This window comes from Saccoglossus kowalevskii, chromosome 7 (genome assembly GCF_978046115.1).
Source record: "Saccoglossus kowalevskii chromosome 7, keSacKowa6.1, whole genome shotgun sequence".
NCBI lineage: Eukaryota > Metazoa > Hemichordata > Enteropneusta > Harrimaniidae > Saccoglossus > Saccoglossus kowalevskii.
The window spans coordinates 1,543,021-1,569,517 of record NC_140647.1 but is presented as its reverse complement, the minus strand read 5'-3'; the positions used below and the strand labels follow the sequence as shown (position 1 = coordinate 1,569,517).

At 37.5% G+C, this 26,497-nt stretch overlaps 1 protein-coding gene across 1 annotated transcript; it reads left to right on the top strand.

The window, feature by feature from the left end:
• The first annotated feature begins 367 nt into the window (after positions 1-367).
• LOC102800467 (glutathione peroxidase-like) lies at positions 368-2,231 on the top strand. Its single transcript, XM_006825199.3, has 4 exons — positions 368-566; positions 842-934; positions 1,065-1,210; positions 1,888-2,231. Exons 1-4 carry the CDS (start codon positions 368-370, stop codon positions 2,107-2,109), a joined length of 660 nt encoding a protein of 219 aa, XP_006825262.1. The 3' UTR covers positions 2,110-2,231.
• The last annotated feature ends 24,266 nt before the right edge of the window (positions 2,232-26,497 follow it).

The window sequence follows — 26,497 nt, the reverse complement described above, 5'->3', positions numbered from 1 at the left end:
TATACAATGAGACGGAATATACAGATAGGTAAACTCTGAGTACGATAATTTCCATGATTGTGAGCTTTGTCTTATTGTTTCATAACTGGATAAATGAACGTCATGTATATAGATGTAAATGTTGCAGCAAATGGTTTAATTCACAAACGTCACACATTTGGTATCTGAATCACGTGCCTCGGTAACCTGTCTTTGACTCGCCACATCACCAGTGATGTATGGGAAACATACACCTGTTATAAGAAATAATATCTAAATTTTCAAAAGTATCTTGATGGAAAATATGTCAAATTTCGTGATAAATACAATAAATAGATTGTGCAGACTAGATTAAAAGCATACTTGTTCTATTAGTGTTTAGACCATCATGTTATTTCGATTGGGAGCCTTTGTTCTCCTAACACTTGTAGCTGTTACACATGGGACTAAAAAATACTGCGAAATAGTGGACCCTGCCAAGACTTTTCACTCTTATGGCGCAGTTAGTCTTCATACAGGTGAACCGGTTACGTTCGACCAGTATATTGGCTGGACCCTGTTGGTAATTCCTGTTGCAACGTACGATGGTAAATACTTGTCTCTTAACTCATTTACCCTTCATCAAACACTTTTTTATATTCAGATGTCATCAATGGCACAAGCCGCAATATATTGTACATGGTTCCTAACTGCTGCACTCTGTATAACAGTGAATTTCAAGACTTTTTTTAAAATTACTACCAACTACTTGTCACAATGACGACATTGATTTCAAGACCATGTGGTTAGATTGCATTGACTTTTGTACAGACAACTTATGTTACATTGAACTAAATTTCTTCGTTTTCCTCTTCTTCCACAGATTTAAACCACCAGTACCTCGAATTTAATCAACTACAAACTGAGTTTTTATCACAAAACTTCACCATATTAGCTTATCCAACGACCGAGTTCTGTGAGTATTGGAATTATAACAACAATAATACAAAAAAATACATTATTCGAATAAACTATTGTTCATTTCGTACCTATGTTATTTTGATCATTTTGGTTATATTTGTAACTGTATGTTGATCTGTTTGTAGGGAAAAAGGAGCCTGGTAGCAATGATGAGATTTTGAACGGGTTAAGAGAAGTAAGGCCTGGTGGGGGTTATGTGCCCAACTTTGAAATATTTGAAAAGGTCAATGTCAATGGAGCCACACAGACAGACGCATGGGCATATATTAAGGTACACCGGTTACCTTTTTGAAATGTGTTAGAATTTATATAAATAATTACAATAATTACATATGAGTTTTCATCACATCATAAAATGTTGAGATGTGAAGCAATAATTTCACCAGTTCAAAAATGCAAATCTTGATCATTTTCCATGGACATCCCTTCACTATTTAAAAAATAAGCCATTTTCTTGAGCAGCAACATCCTGGATTAAAACCAACGACGTCCCTGAGCAAAGCAGGTGATTTGTTAGATTTGACACATTTATGTATTGTATGCGATACTGTGGTCATTGGCCCAGTCATTGGCCCCAGTCATTGGCCCAGTCATTGGCTCAGTCATTGGCCCAGTCATTAATCCAGTCATTGGCCCATTTTTTCTATATAAAGGTGTTATGCAAGTTCGTTGTGACAACGTATAAACCGCAATGGTGCTGCGGAAAAAAAATAACAACTTTGTCATCGTATCCTAACTCGTAGGTTAACTGGAATTAACGGCACTTTTGCAGCCTCGGCCAAGGAGAAGTCCCTGGCTCTGAAAATAATCAGCTTCCGTAAACACACGAGGGCAGGACAACTCTCACTTATCAATATTGTATGAATGACATGAACATTCGCTCTCGTGAAATAAAGATGTAATCTGTTACTACAATAACTATATGTTCATTTTGTATAATTTGTTTAGGGTAACTGTCACTCCCCTGTGGATGAGCTTGGCGACAGCAAATATTTATTTTGGGAACCGTTCAACAACCGAGACGTTCGATGGACTTTCCTGGAGCGCATTATAATTGGTGCTGATGGTCTTCCATATATACGTTACAATGACCCCAGTGATCCATACACTCCAGGCGGCTTGCGTGATGATATCGAGCAATATCTGAGGGATGGTTACATTGATTTGTAAAACAAAACTCTTTTTCAATTGAATTGCCGAAACTACTTTGTATTCAAGAATTCAAGATTTTTTATCAAGGTCATCCGACTTTGTTACGAGTTCACACAAATAAACGACTATCTTGAAATACATATTTGACTGTGTGTGTTTTTATGTTTTCATAATAAAAAGAGGATTTAATGAATATTATTTAATAAATATTATTTATGGCTAACCTATACATTTAGGGTGGGTCATTTGAGGTGAATCATATTTTTAACAGTATTAGTACCAGCTTAATTGAATCGACTTCAAGGTACTTGATGATGCAGCAGTATTACACATTGACTTATTTTGTAAATAACGAAATGTTTTCATAATGTTGTGTAGAGGGGTATTTTTTGTGTATTATTTGACAGTTTTTCTAAAAACAAAAAGAAATATACGTTCTTGAGAAAATCGACATTTTATTGACTAATACTGAAATACGTAATTGTATAGGTTTCACATTAAATAACGTCACTGCTATAACCGCTAAAATATGCGAAATTTGCAGGTGTAGCATTCCACGTCGGGGGAGGGTTTCGTACATACCTGTACACATTGTGCAGGTTTGTCATTTGCGGAAAGAAAATCGCATCACATCAATTTTATCTATACCTCGTGTTGCGATTGTCAATGACAATATCAAATAACGCGTTGTAGGGTTGCCAATCACTTTATTTTACTCTGTTTTTAGGTTTTTTTTTATCAAAGAAACAATGTCAAATCCTATATTTGCATACAATGGCTTGTTTTCCACGGAGCGTAACTCATGACTCACGATTCACGAATTTCCATTCACGTAACACTGTAACAAATATAAATAAAAAATAATCGTTAGAGCGGTAAAAATAACAAAACTTTCAAACAATGTATTGCAGTTAAAATTAAAAGCACTGCTGTAATTAAAAAGACGAGCTCTCGGTAACATGATGTGTATATCAAACGCAATGACTCGTCGTTCATACATGTATATATCAAAGAAAGCTTAGAAAGAACTCCCGTGTGCTGAAGGTATTGGAGGCATGGAATGGAAATAAGGAATACTGTATTTTCTATACACATGGACATCTACATTACACATGAAAAGCATTGTATTTATTGAATGTAAAATCATTGAAATATGTCTTATTCTGACTTCATACGTGTCTTTGTCTTTTTTATTTTTACAGTAAGCACATGTGCTTATAATAAAGCAAATGATTGGGGTGGTTCCAAGTAGCCATGGCTTAACAATTATAAGTTTTAATGAAATAATGACCATATATGAAGACTTTATATTTTGGTCATATATCTTGTCACCGATTACATGTCTTTATACTTAAGATATTACAGTTATGCATATTGTTAAGGTAATATGACCATATATAGTCATCTGAAACCATAGATTATATCGCATTGATTTTAACCAAAAACTAATCACGGTTGCGCATTATCGGATAGATGAACCATGATTTTACAATAATTCATCCATACTTTGGGACGCTATACTGCAAATTAAAATGCTAGGCATACATCATATCAGTTATCTGTCTGCTGATTAAATCACATACATCAGGCCTTATTGGACATTATTATATCGTAGTGATTAAATTATATACATCTAGACAATTATTGGACAATATCATATCATAGTGATTGAATCATATACATCTGAACACTTATTGGACAATATCATATCATAGTGATTGAATCATATACATCTAGACACTTATTGGACAATATCATATCATAGTGATTGAATCACATATATCTAGACACTTATTGGACAATATCATATCATAGTGATTTAATCATATACATCTAGACACCTATTGTACATTATCATATCATAGTGATTGAATCATATGCATCTGGGCCCTCATTGGACAATATCATATCATAGTGATTGAATCATGTACATCTGGACACTTATTGGACAATATCATATCATAGTGATTGAATCATATGCATCTGGGCCCTCATTGGACATTATCATATCATAGTGATTAAATCATATACATCTGGGCGCTTATTTGACATTATCATATTATAGTGATTGAATCATATACATCTGGGACCTTATTGGACATTATCATATCATAGTGATTGAATTATATACATCTCGGCCCTTATTTGACATTGTCATATCATAGTGATTGAATCATATACATCTGGACACTTATTGGACATTATCATATCATAGTGATTGAATCATATACATCTGGACACTTATTGGACAATATCATATCATAGTGCTTGAATCATATACATCTGGACCCTTATTGGACATTGTCATATCATAGTGATTGAATCATATACATCTGGGTTCTTATTGGACATTATCAGTTCATAGTGATTGAATCATATACATCAAGACATTTATTGGACAATATCATATCATAGTGATTGAATCACATACATCTGGACACTTATTGGACAATATAATATCATAGTAATTGAATCATATACATCTGGGTCCTTATTGGACAATATCATATCATAGTGCTTGAATCATATACATCTGGACCCTTATTGGACATTGTCATATCATAGTGATTGAATTATATACATCTCGGCCCTTATTTGACATTGTCATATCATAGTGATTGAATCATATACATCTGGACACTTATTGGACATTATCATATCATAGTGATTGAATCATATACATCTGGACACTTATTGGACAATATCATATCATAGTGATTGAATCATGTACATCTGGACACTTATTGGACAATATCATATCATAGTGATTGAATCATATACATCTGGGTCCTTATTGGACAATATCATATCATAGTGCTTGAATCATATACATCTGGACCCTTATTGGACATTGTCATATCATAGTGATTGAATCATATACATCTGGGTTCTTATTGGACATTATCAGTTCATAGTGATTGAATCATATACATCAAGACATTTATTGGACAATATCATATCATAGTGATTGAATCACATACATCTGGACACTTATTGGACAATATAATATCATAGTAATTGAATCATATACATCTGGGTCCTTATTGGACAATATCATATCATAGTGCTTGAATCATATACATCTGGACCCTTATTGGATATTGTCATATCATAGTGATTGAATTATATACATCTCGGCCCTTATTTGACATTGTCATATCATAGTGATTGAATCATATACATCTGGACACTTATTGGACATTATCATATCATAGTGATTGAATCATATACATCTGGACACTTATTGGACAATATCATATCATAGTGATTGAATCATGTACATCTGGACACTTATTGGACAATATCATATCATAGTGATTGAATCATATACATCTGGGTCCTTATTGGACAATATCATATCATAGTGCTTGAATCATATACATCTGGACCCTTATTGGACATTGTCATATCATAGTGATTGAATCATATACATCTGGGTTCTTATTGGACATTATCAGTTCATAGTGATTGAATCATATACATCTGGACATTTATTGGACAATATCATATCATAGTGATTGAATCACATACATCTGGGTCCTTATTGGACATTGTCATATCATAGTGATTGAATCATATACATCTGGACCCTTATTGGACATTATCATATCATAGTGATTGAATCATATACATCTGAACACTTATTGGGCAATATCATATCATAGTGACTGAATCATGTACATCTGGACACTTATTGGACAATATCATATCATAGTGATTGAATCATATACATCTGGGTCCTAATTGGACATTATCATATAATAGTGATTGAATAATATACATCTGGACCCTTATTGGACATTGTCATATCATAATGATTGAATCATATACATCTGAACACTTATTGGACAATATCACATGATATTGATTGAATCATATACATCTCGGCCCTTATTGGACATTATCATATCATAGTGATTGAATCATATACATCTGAACACTTATTGGAGATTATCATATCATAGTGATTGAATCATATATACATCTGGACACTTATTGGACAATATATTATCAGAGTGATTGAATCATATGCATCTAGACACTTATTGGACATTATCATATCATAGTGATTGAATCATATACATCTGGACCCTTATTGGACATTATCATATCATAGTGATTGAATCATATACATCTGAACACTTATTGGGCAATATCATATCATAGTGATTGAATCATGTACATCTGGACACTTATTGGACAATATCATATCATAGTGATTGAATCATATACATCTGGGTCCTAATTGGACATTATCATATAATAGTGATTGAATAATATACATCTGGACCCTTATTGGACATTGTCATATCATAGTGATTGAATCATATACATCTGGACCCTTATTGGACATTGTCATATCATAGTGATTGAATCATATACATCTGGGTTCTTATTGGACATTATCAGTTCATAGTGATTGAATCATATACATCTGGACATTTATTGGACAATATCATATCATAGTGATTGAATCACATACATCTGGGTCCTTATTGGACATTGTCATATCATAGTGATTGAATCATATACATCTGGACCCTTATTGGACATTATCATATCATAGTGATTGAATCATATACATCTGAACACTTATTGGGCAATATCATATCATAGTGACTGAATCATGTACATCTGGACACTTATTGGACAATATCATATCATAGTGATTGAATCATATACATCTGGGTCCTAATTGGACATTATCATATAATAGTGATTGAATAATATACATCTGGACCCTTATTGGACATTGTCATATCATAATGATTGAATCATATACATCTGAACACTTATTGGACAATATCACATGATATTGATTGAATCATATACATCTCGGCCCTTATTGGACATTATCATATCATAGTGATTGAATCATATACATCTGAACACTTATTGGAGATTATCATATCATAGTGATTGAATCATATATACATCTGGACACTTATTGGACAATATATTATCAGAGTGATTGAATCATATGCATCTAGACACTTATTGGACATTATCATATCATAGTGATTGAATCATATACATCTGGACCCTTATTGGACATTATCATATCATAGTGATTGAATCATATACATCTGAACACTTATTGGGCAATATCATATCATAGTGATTGAATCATGTACATCTGGACACTTATTGGACAATATCATATCATAGTGATTGAATCATATACATCTGGGTCCTAATTGGACATTATCATATAATAGTGATTGAATAATACACATCTGGACCCTTATTGGACATTGTCATATCATAGTGATTGAATCATATACATCTGGACACTTATTGGACAATATAATATCATAGTGATTGAATCATGTACATCTGGACACTTATTGGACAATATCATATCACAGTGATTGAATCATATACATCTGGACCCTTATTGGACATTGTCATATCATAGTGATTGAATCATATACATCTGGACACTTATTGGACAATATCATATCATAATGATTGAATCATGTACATCTGGACACTTATTGGAAAATATGATAGCATAGTGATTGAATCATATACATCTGGGCCCTTATTGGACATTATCATATCATGGTGATTGAATCATATACATCTGGACCCTTATTGGACATTGTCATATCATAGTTATTGAATCATATACATCTAAACACTTATTGGACAATATCATCTGATAGTGATTTAATCATATACATCTGGACCGTTATTGAACATTATCATATCATAGTGATTAAATCATATACATCTGGACACTTATTGGACAATACCATATCATATTGATTGAATCATATACATCTGTACACTTATTGGACAATATCATATCATAGTGATTGAATCATATACATCTGGGTCCTAATTGGACATTATCATATCATAGTGATTGAATCATATACATCTGGACCCTTACTGAACATTATCATATCATAGTGATTGAATCATATACATCTGGACACTTATTGGACAATATCATATCATAGTGATTGAATCATGTACAATACAATACAATCGGGTGAACGCGGTGCTTTTCAGCGCTCCCCGATTTTCTGCCTGTTTTGCGTTTTTTGCGTTCGTTGTGCGCCCGTGTTTTTACACAGTTGTATATAGTGTGTCTACCCTTTACGTGAGTAATTTATATTTGTTGTTTTTTTTTTGTTATTATTGTGGTTTTTGGAAGCTTTTTCTGCCTCGACGGTGGTAAGATTCCGGCGACCAATATGGCGGCCGCTGAGAAGATGTAAAATGTAAAACTCACCAGGAACCATGCCATAAGGTGTGAGAATATTGACGGCATTCCTGTTGAAACATATGTAGAAGCCGTTTGTGATATTGTTGGGGCAAATAACATCATAGCGGCGTCCAGGATGAACCGTTCTGTTGTTGTTTTTCTTACACACGTTACATGGGTTGAAACTGTTGTTATTTCGGGTCTCGATATTGGTGACTTACATATTTCAGTTGAACCACTTGTACGCCCCTCCACTAAAATTGTTTTGTCAAATGTCCCCCCATTTTTACCTGATGAGTGTATTACTTCTATTCTTTCAAGTTATGGACGTGTGACGAGTGCGGTACGAGCGATTCCGCTGGGATGTAAGAGACGGCTTAGTCTTTTCCACGAAATGAAACGAAACGAAACGAAACCCAAACCCTAACCCTAACTCTCATTTTTTTTTCATTAGCCCAATAATATCTCAGAAAATTTCACACTGTGAAATACGGACGTGACGATGTTTGAGGTCGTTCAAAATCTAAGGTTAGGGTTAGGGTTAGGGTTTCGTTTCGTTTCGTTTCGTTTTATTTTGTTTCATTTCGTTTCGTGGAAAAGACTAAGCCGTAAGAGACCGTCTCTGAAACACGTCAAATCATTTCGACGTCAGGTTTCTGTTCACTTGAAAGATGTCAGTATTAATGGTTTACTTCCAATCACTTATCAGGGTCAGATATTTAATATGTATGTTTCAACTGATGAACTGGTTTGTTTTGAGTGTAAAATGAAAGGACATACACGAAAATCATGTCCAAATTCTCAAAACAAACAAACGCAAATGGAGATGGGGGAAAACAATGATGGCTGCCAAAGGATTTCTACAGGTGTACAAGGTGTTAATGAAATTCATACAGTGAATGGTACAACTGATCCCTCTTTGCAAACAGATCTCACCGATAAACAAAATGTGACCAGTGTTGAAGTTGATAAAAACAATAGTGATCAAATTGTTAATACAAGTAATGAAAACCACATAGATACTGGTGAAAATGATATAACAGATAATGTTGAAATGGTTAATCTTTCAACCAAAAAACATGCGCGATCAAAATCCCCAGTGATTCGAGAAGGTCATAACAATGACATCTCAACAGATAGCAATATAATCAAACCAAATATTAAAAAACGAAGTGATGGTACGCTAAGCAATATAGTATGTGACATTGAACAACAACCAAACGATGAAGAGAGGGCACGATCCCCTCCTTCGACTGCCAATGAACACCCATCCACTTCACCCCCCTCACCACTGCCATCCACTCAACCCCCACATGTTTATGCAGAGGTGACTGTACTCAAACCAGTACCCCAGCCAGAAAGTACTGATTTTTCTTCTTTCCCACCAACACCCTCCCTTGATTTTACAGACAACTCCCCTAGTTATTCACCATTTTCAGAAATGCCAGTAGACATCAGTGATGTGAATGAACAATCCCAAGACCTTTTTGCTTCTCAAAGTACATCGAAAGAAAATAGTGATGATTGTCAAACTGCCAGTGATGAAAGTGACAGTGAATCTGTCATTTCAAATGTGTCTATTGGTACCATGAGTAGTGAGGAGAGCATAACAAATGCAAAATTAAATGATTTTTTATTGTCGACACGACATTCCCGCAAGTTTATTGACAGATGTTTTGAGTTCTGTCCAAATCTCAAAGTGTTGGTGTGGCATTTTATCAATTATCGTAACACTCAGAAACTAAACGCTTCTGAGAAAATACGCATGAACAGACTTATTAAAAAAGTTAAAAAACAAATAAGGACTGGCAAATTTATAGCTGATTTTTAAACCACAACCATATAATGGAGGGTTCAATTTCTGGGGCAACATACAATGTTAATGGATGTCGCGACTCACTTAAAAGATTCAGTGTTTTCAACTATATTAAGCGTGATCACCCCTGCAATTTTACTTATTACAAGAAACACATACTCTTGCGTCCGACGAAAACATATGGAAGCTAGTATGGCGCGGAACGGGCATTTTTTCTCATGGCACTGCTAACCGCGCGGGTGTGGCTATATTGTTTCCTCCAACAACAGTTGTACACATTTTATCACAATGTGAAATCATGCCTGGCTATGTCCTGCACACACACGTAGAATTAAACAATAATCCTGTACACATTATAAATGTATGTGCACCCATAAATGGAGCGGAACGAATGGAATGCTTTAATAAAATAAAACAGTTTATCCCTACTTTAAATAACGACCCACTGATTATGGGAGGAGATTTTAATTGTACAACCGATCCTGACATGGATCGCAATAGGGGACGGGAGCCTGACATGCGTACTGCTAACCTCCTTACTTCAGTTATTCGTCGTCACAAACTAATTGATACGTGGCGTCACCACCATGGGAATGCTGTTAATTTTACTTGGGGGCGTAGTGGTACACTTGTTCGCCTGGACAAAATGTACATTAGCAAGTGTATGCGTGGGAAAATCAAGTCTGTTGAAATTAGTAACGGGGCGTTGGCTTTTTCTGATCACTCTCTTGTTAGTATATCTATAACAATTAACAATGGTAAAAATAAAAGTCCTCTATGGTGTATGAACACACAAATTTTACAGGATGATGAATATGTTAATGAAATTACGGATTTGTGGCTGGAATGGCAACTTTGTCGTGAAAACTATTCACATATTCAAACTTGGTGGGACGTGGGAAAGAATAAAATAAAATTAATTACTCAACAGCATTGCGCATTCAAGCAATATAAACACAAACAAGCAAAACAAACATTGGAAAGGGACATCCGAGCTATGGAGCGCGATATCACCCAGAATTCGCCGCCCACAAAATCATACATAGAAAAAAAGAGACTCCTTTCAAACATGGTTCAACATGAGAATAAAGGTCTCATCACACGAGCGCGGCACCATTTTCTAAATGAAAATGATGTGTGTAATACTTTCTTTTTCCAAATAGAGAAAAAGAATGGAAACAAAAAAGCTATTTTTCAGCTCAGGCGTCATGACAACAGTCTCACACAAAATCAAGCTGAAATCCGCAAAATAGTACACAACTTTTACACTAAGTTGTATACAACAGATAATATTAATACATTTCAATGCACCTGTCTCCAGTTATTACATATCACATCTCAATGCACCTGTCGCCAATTATTACATGTCACATGTCTATGCACCTGTCGCCAATTATTACTTTCACATCTCAATGCACGTGTCGCCAATTATTACATGTCACATTTCAATGCACTTGTAACCAATTATTACATGTCACATTTCAATGCACATGTTGCCAATTGTTACATGTCACATGTCAAAGAACTTATCGCCAATTATTACATGTCACATGTCAATGCACTTGTCGCCTATTATTACATGACACATCTGAATGCACTTGTCGCCAATTATTACAGATCACATGTCAATGCACTTGTCGCAAATTATTACATCACATATGTTAATGCACGTGTCGCCAATTATTACATGACACATGTCAGTGCACCTGTCTCCAGTTATTACATGACACATGTCAATGCAGTTGTCGCTATTTGTTACATGACACAAGTCAATGCCTCTGTCTCCAGTTATTACATGACACATGTCAATGCATCTGTCGCCAATTATTACATGTCACATGTCAAAGAACTTATCGCCAATTATTACATGCCACATCTCAATGCACCTGTCTCCAGTTATTACATGTCACATCTCAATGCACCTGTCTCCAGTTATTACATGTCGCATGTCAATGCACTTGTCGCCAATTACTACATTACACATGTCAATGCAGCTGTCGCCGATTATTACATGTCACATGCAATGCACTTGTCGCCAATTATTACATGTCATATCTCAATGCACTTGTCGCCAATTATTACATGCTACAAGTCAATGCACTTGTTGCCAATTATAACATGCCACATGTCAATGCACTTGTCGCCAATTATTACATGTCACATGTCAGTGCACCTGTCTCCAGATATTACATGTTACATCTCAATGCAGCGGTCGTCAATTATTACATGTTACATGTCAATGCACTTGTCGCCAATTACTACATGACACATGTCAATGCACCTGTCTCCACTTATTACATGACACATGTCAATGCAGTTGTCTCTAATTGCTACATGACACATGTCAATGCACTTGTCGCCAATTATTACATGTCACATGTTAATGCACGTGTCGCCAATTATTACATGACACACGTCAGTGCACCTGTCTCCAGTTACTGCATGACACATGTCAATGCACCTGTCACCAATTATTACATGTCACATTTCAATGCACCTGTCTCCAGTTATTACATGTCGCATGTCAATGCACTTGTCGCCAATTATTACATTACACATGTCAATGCAGCTGTCGCCAATTATTACATGTCACATGCAATGCATTTGTCGCCAATTATTACATGTCATATCTCAATGCACTTGTCGCCAATTATTACATGCCACAAGTCAATACACTTGTCGCCAATTATAACATGCCACATGTCAATGCACTTGTCGCCAATTAGTACATGTCACATGTCAGTGCACATGTCTCCAGTTATTACATGCTACATCTCAATGCAGCTGTCGTCAATTATTACATGTTACATGTCAATGCACTTGTCGCCAATTATTACATGACACATGTCAATGAACCTGTCTCCACTTATAACATGACACATGTCAATGCAGTTGTCTCTAATTGCTACATGACACATGTCATCGCACTTGTCGCCAATTATTACATGTCGCATGTCAATGCATTTGTCGCCAATTATTACATGTCATAACTCAATGCACTTGTCGCCAATTATTACATGCCACAAGTCAATGCACTTGTCGCCAATTATAACATGTTACATGTCAATGCACTTGTCGCCAATTATTACATGACACATGTCAATGCACCTGTCTCCACTTATTACATGACACATGTCAATGCAGTTGTCTCTAATTGCTACATGACACATGTCAATGCACTTGTCGCCAATTATGACATGTCACATGTTAATGCACGTGTCGACAATTATTACATGACACATTCAATGTACCTGTCTCCAGTTACTACATGACACATGTCAATGCACCTGTCGCCAATTATTACACGTCGCATCTCAATGCACTTGTCGCCAATTATTACATTACACATGTCAATGCTTCTGTCGCCAATTATTACATGTCACATCTCAATGCACCTGTCTCCAGTTATTACATGTCACATCTCAATGCACCTGTCTCTAGGTATTACATGTCGCATGTCAATGCACTTGTCGCCAATTATTACATTACACATGTCAATGCAGCTGTCGCCAATTATTACATGTCACATGCAATGCATTTGTCGCCAATTATTACATGTCATATCTCAATGCACTTGTCGCCAATTATTACATGCCACAAGTCAATACACTTGTCGCCAATTATAACATGCCACATGTCAATGCACTTGTCGCCAATTAGTACATGTCACATGTCAGTGCACATGTCTCCAGTTATTACATGCTACATCTCAATGCAGCTGTCGTCAATTATTACATGTTACATGTAAATGCACTTGTCGCCAATTATTACATGCCACAAGTCAATGCACTTGTCGCCAATTATAACATGCCACATTTCAGTGCACATGTCTCCAGTTATTACATGTCACTTGTCAATGCACCTGTCTCCAGTTATTACATGCTTCATCTCAATGCAGCTGTCGTCAATTATTACATGTTACATGTCAATGCACTTGTCGCCAATTATTACATGACACATGTCAATGGACCTGTCTCCACTTATAACATGACACATGTCAATGCAGTTGTCTCTAATTGCTACATGACACATGTCAATGCACTTGTCGCCAATTATTACATGTCACATATTAATGCACGTATCGCCAATTATTACATGACACACGTCAGTGCACCTGTCTCCAGTTACTACATGACACATGTCAATGCACCTGTCGCCAATTATTACACGTCGCATCTCAATGCACTTGTCGCCAATTATTACATTACACATGTCAATGCATCTGTCTCCAGATATTACATGTTACATCTCAATGCAGCGGTCGTCAATTATTACATGTTACATGTCAATGCTCTTGTCGCCAATTATTACATGACACATGTCAATGCACCTGTCTCCACTTATTACATGACACATGTCAATGCAGTTGTCTCTAATTGCTACATGACACATGTCAATGCACTTGTCGCCAATTATTACATGTCACATGTTAATGCACGTGTCGTCAATTATTACATGACACACGTCAGTGCAACTTTCTCCAGTTACTACATGACACATGTCAATGCACCTGTCGCCAATTATTACACGACGCATCTCAATGCAGTTGTCGCCAATTATTACATTACACATGTCAATGCATCTGTCGCCAATTATTACATGTCACATCTCAATGCACCTGTCACCAGTTATTACATGTCACATTTCAATGCACCTGTCTACAGTTATTACATGTCGCATGTCAATGCACTTGTCGCCAATTATTACATGGCACAAGTCAATACACTTGTCGCCAATTATAACATGCCACATGTCAATGCACTTGTCGCCAATTATTACATGTCACATGTCAGTGCACATGTCTCCAGTTATTACATGTCACTTGTCAATGCACCTGTCTCCAGTTATTACATGCTACATCTCAATGCAGCTGTCGACAATTATTACATGTTACATGTCAATGCACTTCTCGCCAATTATTACATGACACATGTCAATGCACCTGTCTCCAATTATAACATGACACATGTCAATGCAGTTGTCTCTAATTGCTACATGACACATGTCATCGCACTTGTCGTCAATTATTACATGTCGCATGTCAATGCACTTGTCGCCAATTATTACATGTCAAATGTTAATGCATGTGTCGCCAATTATTACATGACACGTTCAATGCACCTGTCTCCAGTTACTACATGACACATGTCAATGCACCTGTCGCCAATTATTACACGTCGCATCTCAATGCACTTGTCGCCAATTATCACATTACACATGTCAATGCATCTGTCGCCAATTATTACATGTCACATCTCAATGCACCTGTCTCCAGTTATTACATGTCACATCTCAATGCACCTGTCTCCAGTTATTACATGTCGCATATCAATGCACTTGTCGCCAATTATTACATTGCACATGTCAATGCAGCTGTCGCCAATTATTACATGTCACTTGTCAATGCACTTGTCGCCAATTATTACATGTCACTTGTCAATGCACTTGTCGCCTAGTATTACATGTCATATCTAAATGCACTTGTCGCCAATTATTACATGCCACAAGTCAATGCACTTGTCGCCAATTATAACATGCCACATGTCAATGCACTTGTCGCCAATTATTACATGTCACATGTCAGGGCACCTGTCTCCAGATATTACATGTTACATCTCAATGCAGCAGTCGTCAATTATTACATGTCATATCTCAATGCACTTGTCGCCAATTATTACATGCCACAAGTCAATGCACTTGTCGCCAATTATAACATGCCACATGTCAGTGCACAAGTCTCCAGTTATTACATGACACATGTCAATGCAGTTGTCTCTAATTGCTACATGACACATGTCATCGCACTTGTCGTCAATTATAACATGTCGCATGTCAATGCACTTGTCGCCAATTATGACATGTCACATGTTAATGCACGTGTCGCCAATTATTACATGACACATTCAATGCACCTGTCTCCAGTTACTACATGACACATGTCAATGCACCTGTCGCCAATTATTACACGTCGCATCTCAATGCACTTGTCGCCAATTATTACATTACACATGTCAATGCTTCTGTCGCCAATTATTACATGACACGTGTCAATGCAGTTGCCTCTAATTGCTACATGACACATGTCAATGCACTTGTCGCCAATTATTACATGTCACATGTTAATGCACGTGTCGTCAATTATTACATGACACACGTCAGTGCAACTTTCTCCAGTTACTACATGACACATGTCAATGCACCTGTCGCCAATTATTACACGACGCATCTCAATGCACTTGTCGCCAATTATTACATTACACATGTCAATGCATCTGTCGCCAATTATTACATGTCACATCTCAATGCACCTGTCTCCAGTTATTACATGTCACATTTCAATGCACCTGTCTCCAGTTATTACATGTCGCATGTCAATGCACTTATCGCCAATTATTACATTACACATGTCAATGCAGCTGTCGCCAATTATTACATGTCACATGCAATGCATTTGTCGCCAATTATTACATGTCATATCTCAATGCACTTGTCGCCAATTATTACATGCCACAAGTCAATACACTTGTCGCCAATTATAACATGCCACATGTCAATGCACTTGTCGCCAATTATTACATGTCACATGTCAGTGCACATGTCTCCAGTTATTACATGTCACTTGTCAATGCACCTGTCTCCAGTTATTACATGCTACATCTCAATGCAGCTGTCGACAATTATTACATGTTACATGTCAATGCACTTCTCGCCAATTATTACATGACACATGTCAATGCACCTGTCTCCAATTATAACATGACACATGTCAATGCAGTTGTCTCTAATTGCTACATGACACATGTCATCGCACTTGTCGCTAATTATTACATGTCGCATGTCAATGCACTTGTCGCCAATTATTACATGTCAAATGTTAATGCATGTGTCGCCAATTATTACATGACACATTCAATGCATCTGTCTCCAGTTACTACATGACACATGTCAATGCACCTGTCGCCAATTATTACACGTCGCATCTCAATGCACTTGTCGCCAATTATCACATTACACATGTCAATGCATCTGTCGCCAATTATTACATGTCACAACTCAATGCACCTGTCTCCAGTTATTACATGTCACATCTCAATGCACCTGTCTCCAGTTATTACATGTCGCATGTCAATGCACTTGTCGCCAATTATTACATTGCACATGTCAATGCAGCTGTCGCCAATTATTACATGTCACATGCAATGCACTTGTCGCCAAGTATTACATGTCATATCTAAATGCACTTGTCGCCAATTATTACATGCCACAAGTCAATGCACTTGTCGCCAATTATAACATGCCACATGTCAATGCACTTGTCGCCAATTATTACATGACACATGTCAATGCCTCTGTCTCCAGTTATTACATGAGCCATGTCAATGCACCTGTAGCCAATTATTACATGTCGCATCACAATGCACTTGTCGCCAATTATTACATTACACATGTCAATGCATCTGTCTCCAGATATTTCATGTTACATCTCAATGCAGTGGTCGTCAATTATTACATGTTACATGTCAATGCTCTTGTCGCCAATTATTACATGACACATGTCAATGCACCTGTCTCCACTTATTACATGACACATGTCAATGCAGTTGTCTCTAATTGCTACATGACACATGTCAATGCACTTGTCGCCAATTATTACATGTCACATGTCAGTGCACCTGTCTCCAGATATTACATGTTACATCTCAATGCAGCAGTCGTCAATTATTACATGTCATATCGCAATGCACTTGTCGCCAATTATTACATGCCACAAGTCAATGCACTTGTCGCCAATTATAACATGCCACATGTCAGTGCACATGTCTCCAGTTATTACATGCCACTTGTCAATGCACCTGTCTCCAGTTATTAAATGCTACATCTCAATGCAGCTGTCGTCAATTATTACAAGTTACATGTCAATGCACTTGTCGCCAATTATTACATGACACATGTCAATGCACCTGTCTCCACTTAAAACATGACACATGTCAATGCAGTTGTCTCTAATTGCTACATGACACATGTCATCGCACTTGTCGCCAATTATTACATGTCGCCTGTCAATGCACTTGTCGCCAATTATTACATTACACATGTCACTGCACATGTCGCCAAGTATTACATGTCACATGTTAATGCACGTGTCGCCAATTATTACATGACACACGACAATGCACCTGTCTCCACTTATTACATGACACATGTCAATGCAGTTGTCGCTAATTGTTACATGACACATGTCAATGTCTCTGTATCCAGTTATTACATGACAATGCACAAGTCGCCAATTATAACATGTCGCATCTCAATGCACCTGTCGCCAATTATTACATTTCACATGTCAATGCACTTGTTACCTATTTTTACATGACTCATCTGAATGCACTTGTCGCCAATTATTACATGTCATATGTCACTTCACTTGTCGCCAATGATTACATGACACATGTCAATGCACATGTCTCCAGGTATTACGTGACACATGTCAATGCAGTTGTCGCTAATTGTTACATGACACATGTCAATGCCTCTGTCTCCAGTTATTACATGAGCCACGTCAATGCACTTGTCGCTAATTGCTACATGACACATGTCAATGTCTCTGTATCCAGTTTTTACATGACAATGCACAAGTCGCCAATTATTACATGTCGCATCTCAATGCACCTGTCGCCAATTATTACATGTCACATGTCAATGCACTTGTTACCTATTTTTACATGACACATCTCAATGCACTTGTCGCCAATTATTACATGTCATATGTCACTGCACTTGTCGCCAATTATTACATGACACATGTCAATGCATCTGTCGCCAATTATTACATGTTACATCTCAATGCAGCGGTCGTCAATTATTACATGTTACATGTCAATGCTCTTGTCGCCATTTATTACATGACACATGTCAATGCACCTGTCTCCACTTATTACATGACACATGTCAATGCAGTTGTCTCTAATTGCTACATGACACATGTCAATGCACTTGTCGCCAATTATTACATGTCACATGTTAATGCACGTGTCGCCAATTATTACATTTCACATCTCAATGCACCTGTCTCCAGTTATTACATGTCACATTTCAATGCACCTGTCTCCAGTTATTAAATGTCGCATGTCAATGCACTTGTCGCCAATTATTACATTACACATGTCAATGTCTCTGTATCCAGTTATTACATGACAATGCACAAGTCGCCAATTATTACATGTCGCATCTCAATGCACCTGTCGCCAATTATTACATTTCACATGTCAATGCACTTGTTACCTATTTTTACACGACACATCTCAATGCACTTGTCGCCAATTATTACATGTCATATATCACTACACTTGTCGCCAATGATTACATGACACATGTCAATGCACATGTCTCCAGGTATTACATGACACATGTCAATGCAGTTGTCGCTAATTGTTACATGACACATGTCAATGCCTCTGTCTCCAGTTATTACATGAGCCATGTCAATGCACTTGTCGTTAATTGCTACATGACACATGTCAATGTCTCTGTATCCAGTTTTTACATGACAATGCACAAGTCGCCAATTATTACATGTCGCATCTCAATGCACCTCTCGCCAATTATTACATGTCACATGTCAATGCACTTGTTACCTATTTTTACATGACACATCTCAATGCACTTGTCGCCAATTATTACATGTCATATGTCACTGCACTTGTCGCTAATTATTACATGACACATGTCAATGCATCTGTCGCCAATTATTACATGTCACATCTCAATGCAGCTGTCGCCAATTATTTCATGTCACATGCAATGCACTTGTCGCCAATTATTACATGTCATATCTCAATGCACAGGTCGCCAATTATTACATGACACACGTCAATGCACCTGTCTCCACTTATTACATGACACATGTCAATGCAGTTGTCGCTAATTGCTACGTGACACATGTCAATGTCTCTGTATCCAGTTATTACATGACAATGCACAAGTCGCCAATTATTACATGTCGCATCACAATGCACCTGTCGCCAATTATTACATGTCACATGTCATTGCACTTGTTACCTATTTTTACATGACACATCTCAATGCACTTGTCGCCAATTATTACATGTCATATGTCACTTCACTTGTCGTCAATGATTACATGACACAAGTCAATGCACATGTCACCAGGTATTACATGACACATGTCAATGCAGTTGTCGCTAATTGTTACATGACACATGTCAATGCCTCTGTCTCCAGTTATTACATGAGCCATGTCAATGCACCTGTCGCCAATTTTTACACGTCGCATCTCAATGCACTTGTCGCCAATTATTACATTACACATGTCAATGCATCTGTCTCCAGATATCTCATGTTACATCTCAATGCAGTGGTCGTCAATTATTACATGTTACATGTCAATGCTCCTGTCGCTAATTATTACATGACACATGTCAATGCACCTGTCTCCACTTATTACATGACACATGTCAATGCCGTTGTCTCTAATTGCTACATGACACATGTCAATGCACTTGTCGCCAATTATTACATGTCACATGTTAATGCACGTGTCGCCAATTATTACATGACACACGTCAGTGCACCTGTCTCCAGTTACTACATGACACATGTCAATGCACCTGTCGCCAATTATTATACGTCGCATCTCAATGCACTTGTCGCCAATTATTACATTACACATGTCAATGCATCTGTCGCCAATTATTACATGTCACATCTCAATGCACCTGTCTCCAGTTATTACATGTCACATCTCAATGCACCTGTCTCCAGTTATTACATGTCGCATGTCAATGCACTTGTCGCCAATTATTACATTGCACATGTCAATGCAGCTGTCGCCAATTATTACATGTCACATGCAATGCACTTGTCGCCAAGTATTACATGTCATATCTAAATGCACTTGTCGCCAATTATTACATGCCACAAGTCAATGCACTTGTCGCCAATTATAACATGCCACATGTCAATGCACTTGTCGCCAATTATTACATGTCACATGTCAGTGCACCTGTCTCCAGATATTACATGTTACATCTCGATGCAGCAGTCGTCAATTATTAAATGTCATATCTCAATGCACTTGTCGCCAATTATTACATGCCACAAGTCAATGCACTTGTCGCCAATTATAACATGCCACATGTCAGTGCACATGTCTCCAGTTATTAAATGCTACATCTCAATGCAGCTGTCGTCAATTATTACATGTTACATGTCAATGCACTTGTCGCCAATTATTACATGACACATGTCAATGCACCTGTCTCCACTTAAAACATGACACATGTCAATGCAGTTGTCTCAAATTGCTACATGACACATGTCATCGCACTTGTCGCCAATTATTACATGTCGCATGTCAATGCACTTGTCGCCAATTATTACATTACACATGTCACTGCACCTGTCGCCAAGTATTACATGTCACATGTTAATGCACGTGTCGCCAATTATTACATGACACACGACAATGCACCTGTCTCCACTTATTACATGACACATGTCAATGCAGTTGTCGCTAATTGTTACATGACACATGTCAATGTCTCTGTATCCAGTTATTACATGACAATGCACAAGTCGCCAATTATTACATGTCGCATCTCAATGCCCCTGTCGCCAATTATTACATTTCACATGTCAATGCACTTGTTACCTATTTTTACATGACTCATCTCAATGCACTTGTCGCCAATTATTACATGTCATATGTCACTTCACTTGTCGCCAATGATTACATGACACATGTCAATGCACATGTCTCCAGGTATTACAAGACACATGTCAATGCAGTTGTCGCTAATTGTTACATGACACATGTCAATGCCTCTGTCTCCAGTTATTACATGAGCCATGTCAATGCACTTGTCGCTAATTGCTACATGACACATGTCAATGTCTCTGTATCCAGTTTTTACATGACAATGCACAAGTCGCCAATTATTACATGTCGCATCTCAATGCACCTGTCGCCAATTATTACATGTCACATGTCAATGCACTTGTTACCTATTTTTACATGACACATCTCAATGCACTTGTCGCCATTTATTACATGTCATATGTCACTGCACTTGTCGCCAATTATTACATGACACATGTCAATGCATCTGTCGCCAATTATTACATGTTACATCTCAATGCAGCGGTCGTCAATTATTACATGTTACATGTCAATGCTCTTGTCGCCATTTATTACATGACACATGTCAATGCACCTGTCTCCACTTATTACATGACACATGTCAATGCAGTGGTCTCTAATTGCTACATGACACATGTCAATGCACTTGTCGCCAATTATTACATGTCACATGTTAATGCACGTGTCGCCAATTATTTCATGTCACATCTCAATGCACCTGTCTCCAGTTATTACATGTCACATTTCAATGCACCTGTCTCCAGTTATTAAATGTCGCATGTCAATGCACTTGTCGCCAATTATTACATTACACATGTCAATGTCTCTGTATCCAGTTATTACATGACAATGCACAAGTCGCCAATTATTACATGTCGCATCTCAATGCACCTGTCGCCAATTATTACATTTCACATGTCAATGCACTTGTTACCTATTTTTACATGACACATCTCAATGCACTTGTCGCCAATTATTACATGTCATATGTCACTTCACTTGTCGCCAATGATTACATGACACATGTCAATGCACATGTCTCCAGGTATTACATGACACATGTCAATGCAGTTGTCGCTAATTGTTACATGACACATGTCAATGCCTCTGTCTCCAGTTATTACATGAGCCATGTCAATGCACTTGTCGCTAATTGCTACATGACACATGTCAATGTCTCTGTATCCAGTTTTTACATGACAATGCACAAGTCGCCAATTATTACATGTCGCATCTCAATGCACCTCTCGCCAATTATTACATGTCACATGTCAATGCACTTGTTACCTATTTTTACATGACACATCTCAATGCACTTGTCGCCAATTATTACATGTCATATGTCACTGCACTTGTCGCCAATTATTACATGACACATGTCAATGCATCTGTCGCCAATTATTACATGTCACATCTCAATGCAGCTGTCGCCAATTATTACATGTCACATGCAATGCACTTGTCGCCAATTATTACATGTCATATCTCAATGCACAGGTCGCAAATTATTACATGACACACGTCAATGCACTTGTCTCCACTTATTACATGACACATGTCAATGCAGTTGTCGCTAATTGCTACGTGACACATGTCAATGTCTCTGTATCCAGTTATTACATGACAATGCACAAGTCGCCAATTATTACATGTCGCATCACAATGCACCTGTCGCCAATTATTACATGTCACATGTCATTGCACTTGTTACCTATTTTTACATGACACATCTCAATGCACTTGTCGCCAATTATTACATGTCATATGTCACTTCACTTGTCGTCAATGATTACATGACACAAGTCAATGCACATGTCACCAGGTATTACATGACACATATCAATGCAGTTGTCGCTAATTGTTACATGACACATGTCAATGCCTCTGTCTCCAGTTATTACATGAGCCATGTCAATGCACCTGTCGCCAATTTTTACACGTCGCATCTCAATGCACTTGTCGCCATTTATTACATTACACATGTCAATGCATCTGTCTCCAGATATCTCATGTTACATCTCAATGCAGTGGTCGTCAATTATTACATGTTACATGTCAATGCTCCTGTCGCTAATTATTACATGACACATGTCAATGCACCTGTCTCCACTTATTACATGACACATGTCAATGCAGTTGTCTCTAATTGCTACATGACACATGTCAATGCACTTGTCGCCAATTATTACATGTCACATGTTAATGCACGTGTCGCCAATTATTACATGACACACGTCAGTGCACCTGTCTCCAGTTACTACATGACACATGTCAATGCACCTGTCGCCAATTATTATACGTCGCATCTCAATGCACTTGTCGCCAATTATTACATTACACATGTCAATGCATCTGTCGCCAATTATTACATGTCACATCTCAATGCACCTGTCTCCAGTTATTACATGTCACATCTCAATGCACCTGTCTCCAGTTATTACATGTCGCATGTCAATGCACTTGTCGCCAATTATTACATTGCACATGTCAATGCAGCTGTCGCCAATTATTACATGTCACATGCAATGCACTTGTCGCCAAGTATTACATGTCATATCTAAATGCACTTGTCGCCAATTATTACATGCCACAAGTCAATGCACTTGTCGCCAATTATAACATGCCACATGTCAATGCACTTGTCGCCAATTATTACATGTCACATGTCAGTGCACCTGTCTCCAGATATTACATGTTACATCTCAATGCAGCAGTCGTCAATTATTAAATGTCATATCTCAATGCACTTGTCGCCAATTATTACATGCCACAAGTCAATGCACTTGTCGCCAATTATAACATGCCACATGTCAGTGCACATGTCTCCAGTTATTACATGCCACTTGTCAATGCACCTGTCTCCAGTTATTAAATGCTACATCTCAATGCAGCTGTCGTCAATTATTACATGTTACATGTCAATGCACTTGTCGCCAATTATTACATGACACATGTCAATGCACCTGTCTCCACTTAAAACATGACACATGTCAATGCAGTTGTCTCAAATTGCTACATAACACATGTCATCGCACTTGTCGCCAATTATTACATGTCGCATGTCAATGCACTTGTCGCCAATTATTACATTACACATGTCAATGTCTCTGTATCCAGTTATTACATGACAATGCACAAGTCGCCAATTATTACATGTCGCATCTCAATGCACCTGTCGCCAATTATTACATTTCACATGTCAATGCACTTGTTACCTATTTTTACATGACACATCTCAATGCACTTGTCGCCAATTATTACATGTCATATGTCACTTCACTTGTCGTCAATGATTACATGACACAAGTCAATGCACATGTCTCCAGGTATTACATGACACATGTCAATGCAGTTGTCGCTAATTGTTACATGACACATGTCAATGCCTCTGTCTCCAGTTATTACATGAGCCATGTCAATGCACCTGTCGCCAATTTTTACACGTCGCATCTCAATACACTTGTCGCCAATTATTACATTACACATGTCAATGCATCTGTCTCCAGATATTTCATGTTACATCTCAATGCAGTGGTCGTCAATTATTACATGTTACATGTCAATGCTCTTGTCGCCAATTATTACATGACACATGTCAATGCACCTGTCTCCACTTATTACATGACACATGTCAATGCAGTTGTCTCTAATTGCTACATGACACATGTCAATGCACTTGTCGCCAATTATTACATGTCACATGTTAATGCACGTGTCGCCAATTATTACATGACACACGTCAGTGCACCTGTCTCCAGTTACTACATGACACATGTCAATGCACTTGTCGCCAATTATTACATGTCACATGTCAGTGCACCTGTCTCCAGATATTACATGTTACATCTCAATGCAGCAGTCGTCAATTATTACATGTCATATCTCAATGCACTTGTCGCCAATTATTACATGCCACAAGTCAATGCACTTGTCGCCAATTATAACATGCCACATGTCAGTGCACATGTCTCCAGTTATTACATGCCACTTGTCAATGCACCTGTCTCCAGTTATTAAATGCTACATCTCAATGCAGCTGTCGTCAATTATTACATGTTACATGTCAATGCACTTGTCGCCAATTATTACATGACACATGTCAATGCACCTGTCTCCACTTAAAACAAGACACATGTCAATGCAGTTGTCTCTAATTGCTACATGACATATGTCATCGCACTTGTCGCCAATTATTACATGTCGCCTGTCAATGCACTTGTCGCCAATTATTACATTACACATGTCACTGCACCTTTCGCCAAGTATTACATGTCACATGTTAATGCACGTGTCGCCAATTTTTACATGACACACGACAATGCACCTGTCTCCACATATTACATGACACATGTCAATGCAGTTGTCGCTAATTGTTACATGACACATGTCAATGTCTCTGTATCCAGTTATTACATAACAATGCACAAGTCGCCAATTATTACATGTCGCATCTCAATGCACCTGTCGCCAATTATTACATTTCACATGTCAATGCACTTGTTACCTATTTTTACATGACTCATCTCAATGCACTTGTCGCCAATTATTACATGTCATATGTCACTTCACTTGTCGCCAATGATTACATGACACATGTCAATGCACATGTCTCCAGGTATTACGTGACACATGTCAATGCAGTTGTCGCTAATTGTTACATGACACATGTCAATGCCTCTGTCTCCAGTTATTACATGAGCCATGTCAATGCACCTGT

Excerpts from the sequence above, each read along its gene's own strand:
- LOC102800467 (XM_006825199.3), top strand. The coding sequence starts at position 368 with ATGTTATTTCGATTGGGAGCCTTTGTTCTCCTAACACTTGTAGCTGTT. Across the intron at positions 935-1,064 it reads TTATCCAACGACCGAGTTCT|GGAAAAAGGAGCCTGGTAGC; the intron begins GTGAGTATTGGA and ends ATCTGTTTGTAG. Across the intron at positions 1,211-1,887 it reads ACGCATGGGCATATATTAAG|GGTAACTGTCACTCCCCTGT; the intron begins GTACACCGGTTA and ends TAATTTGTTTAG.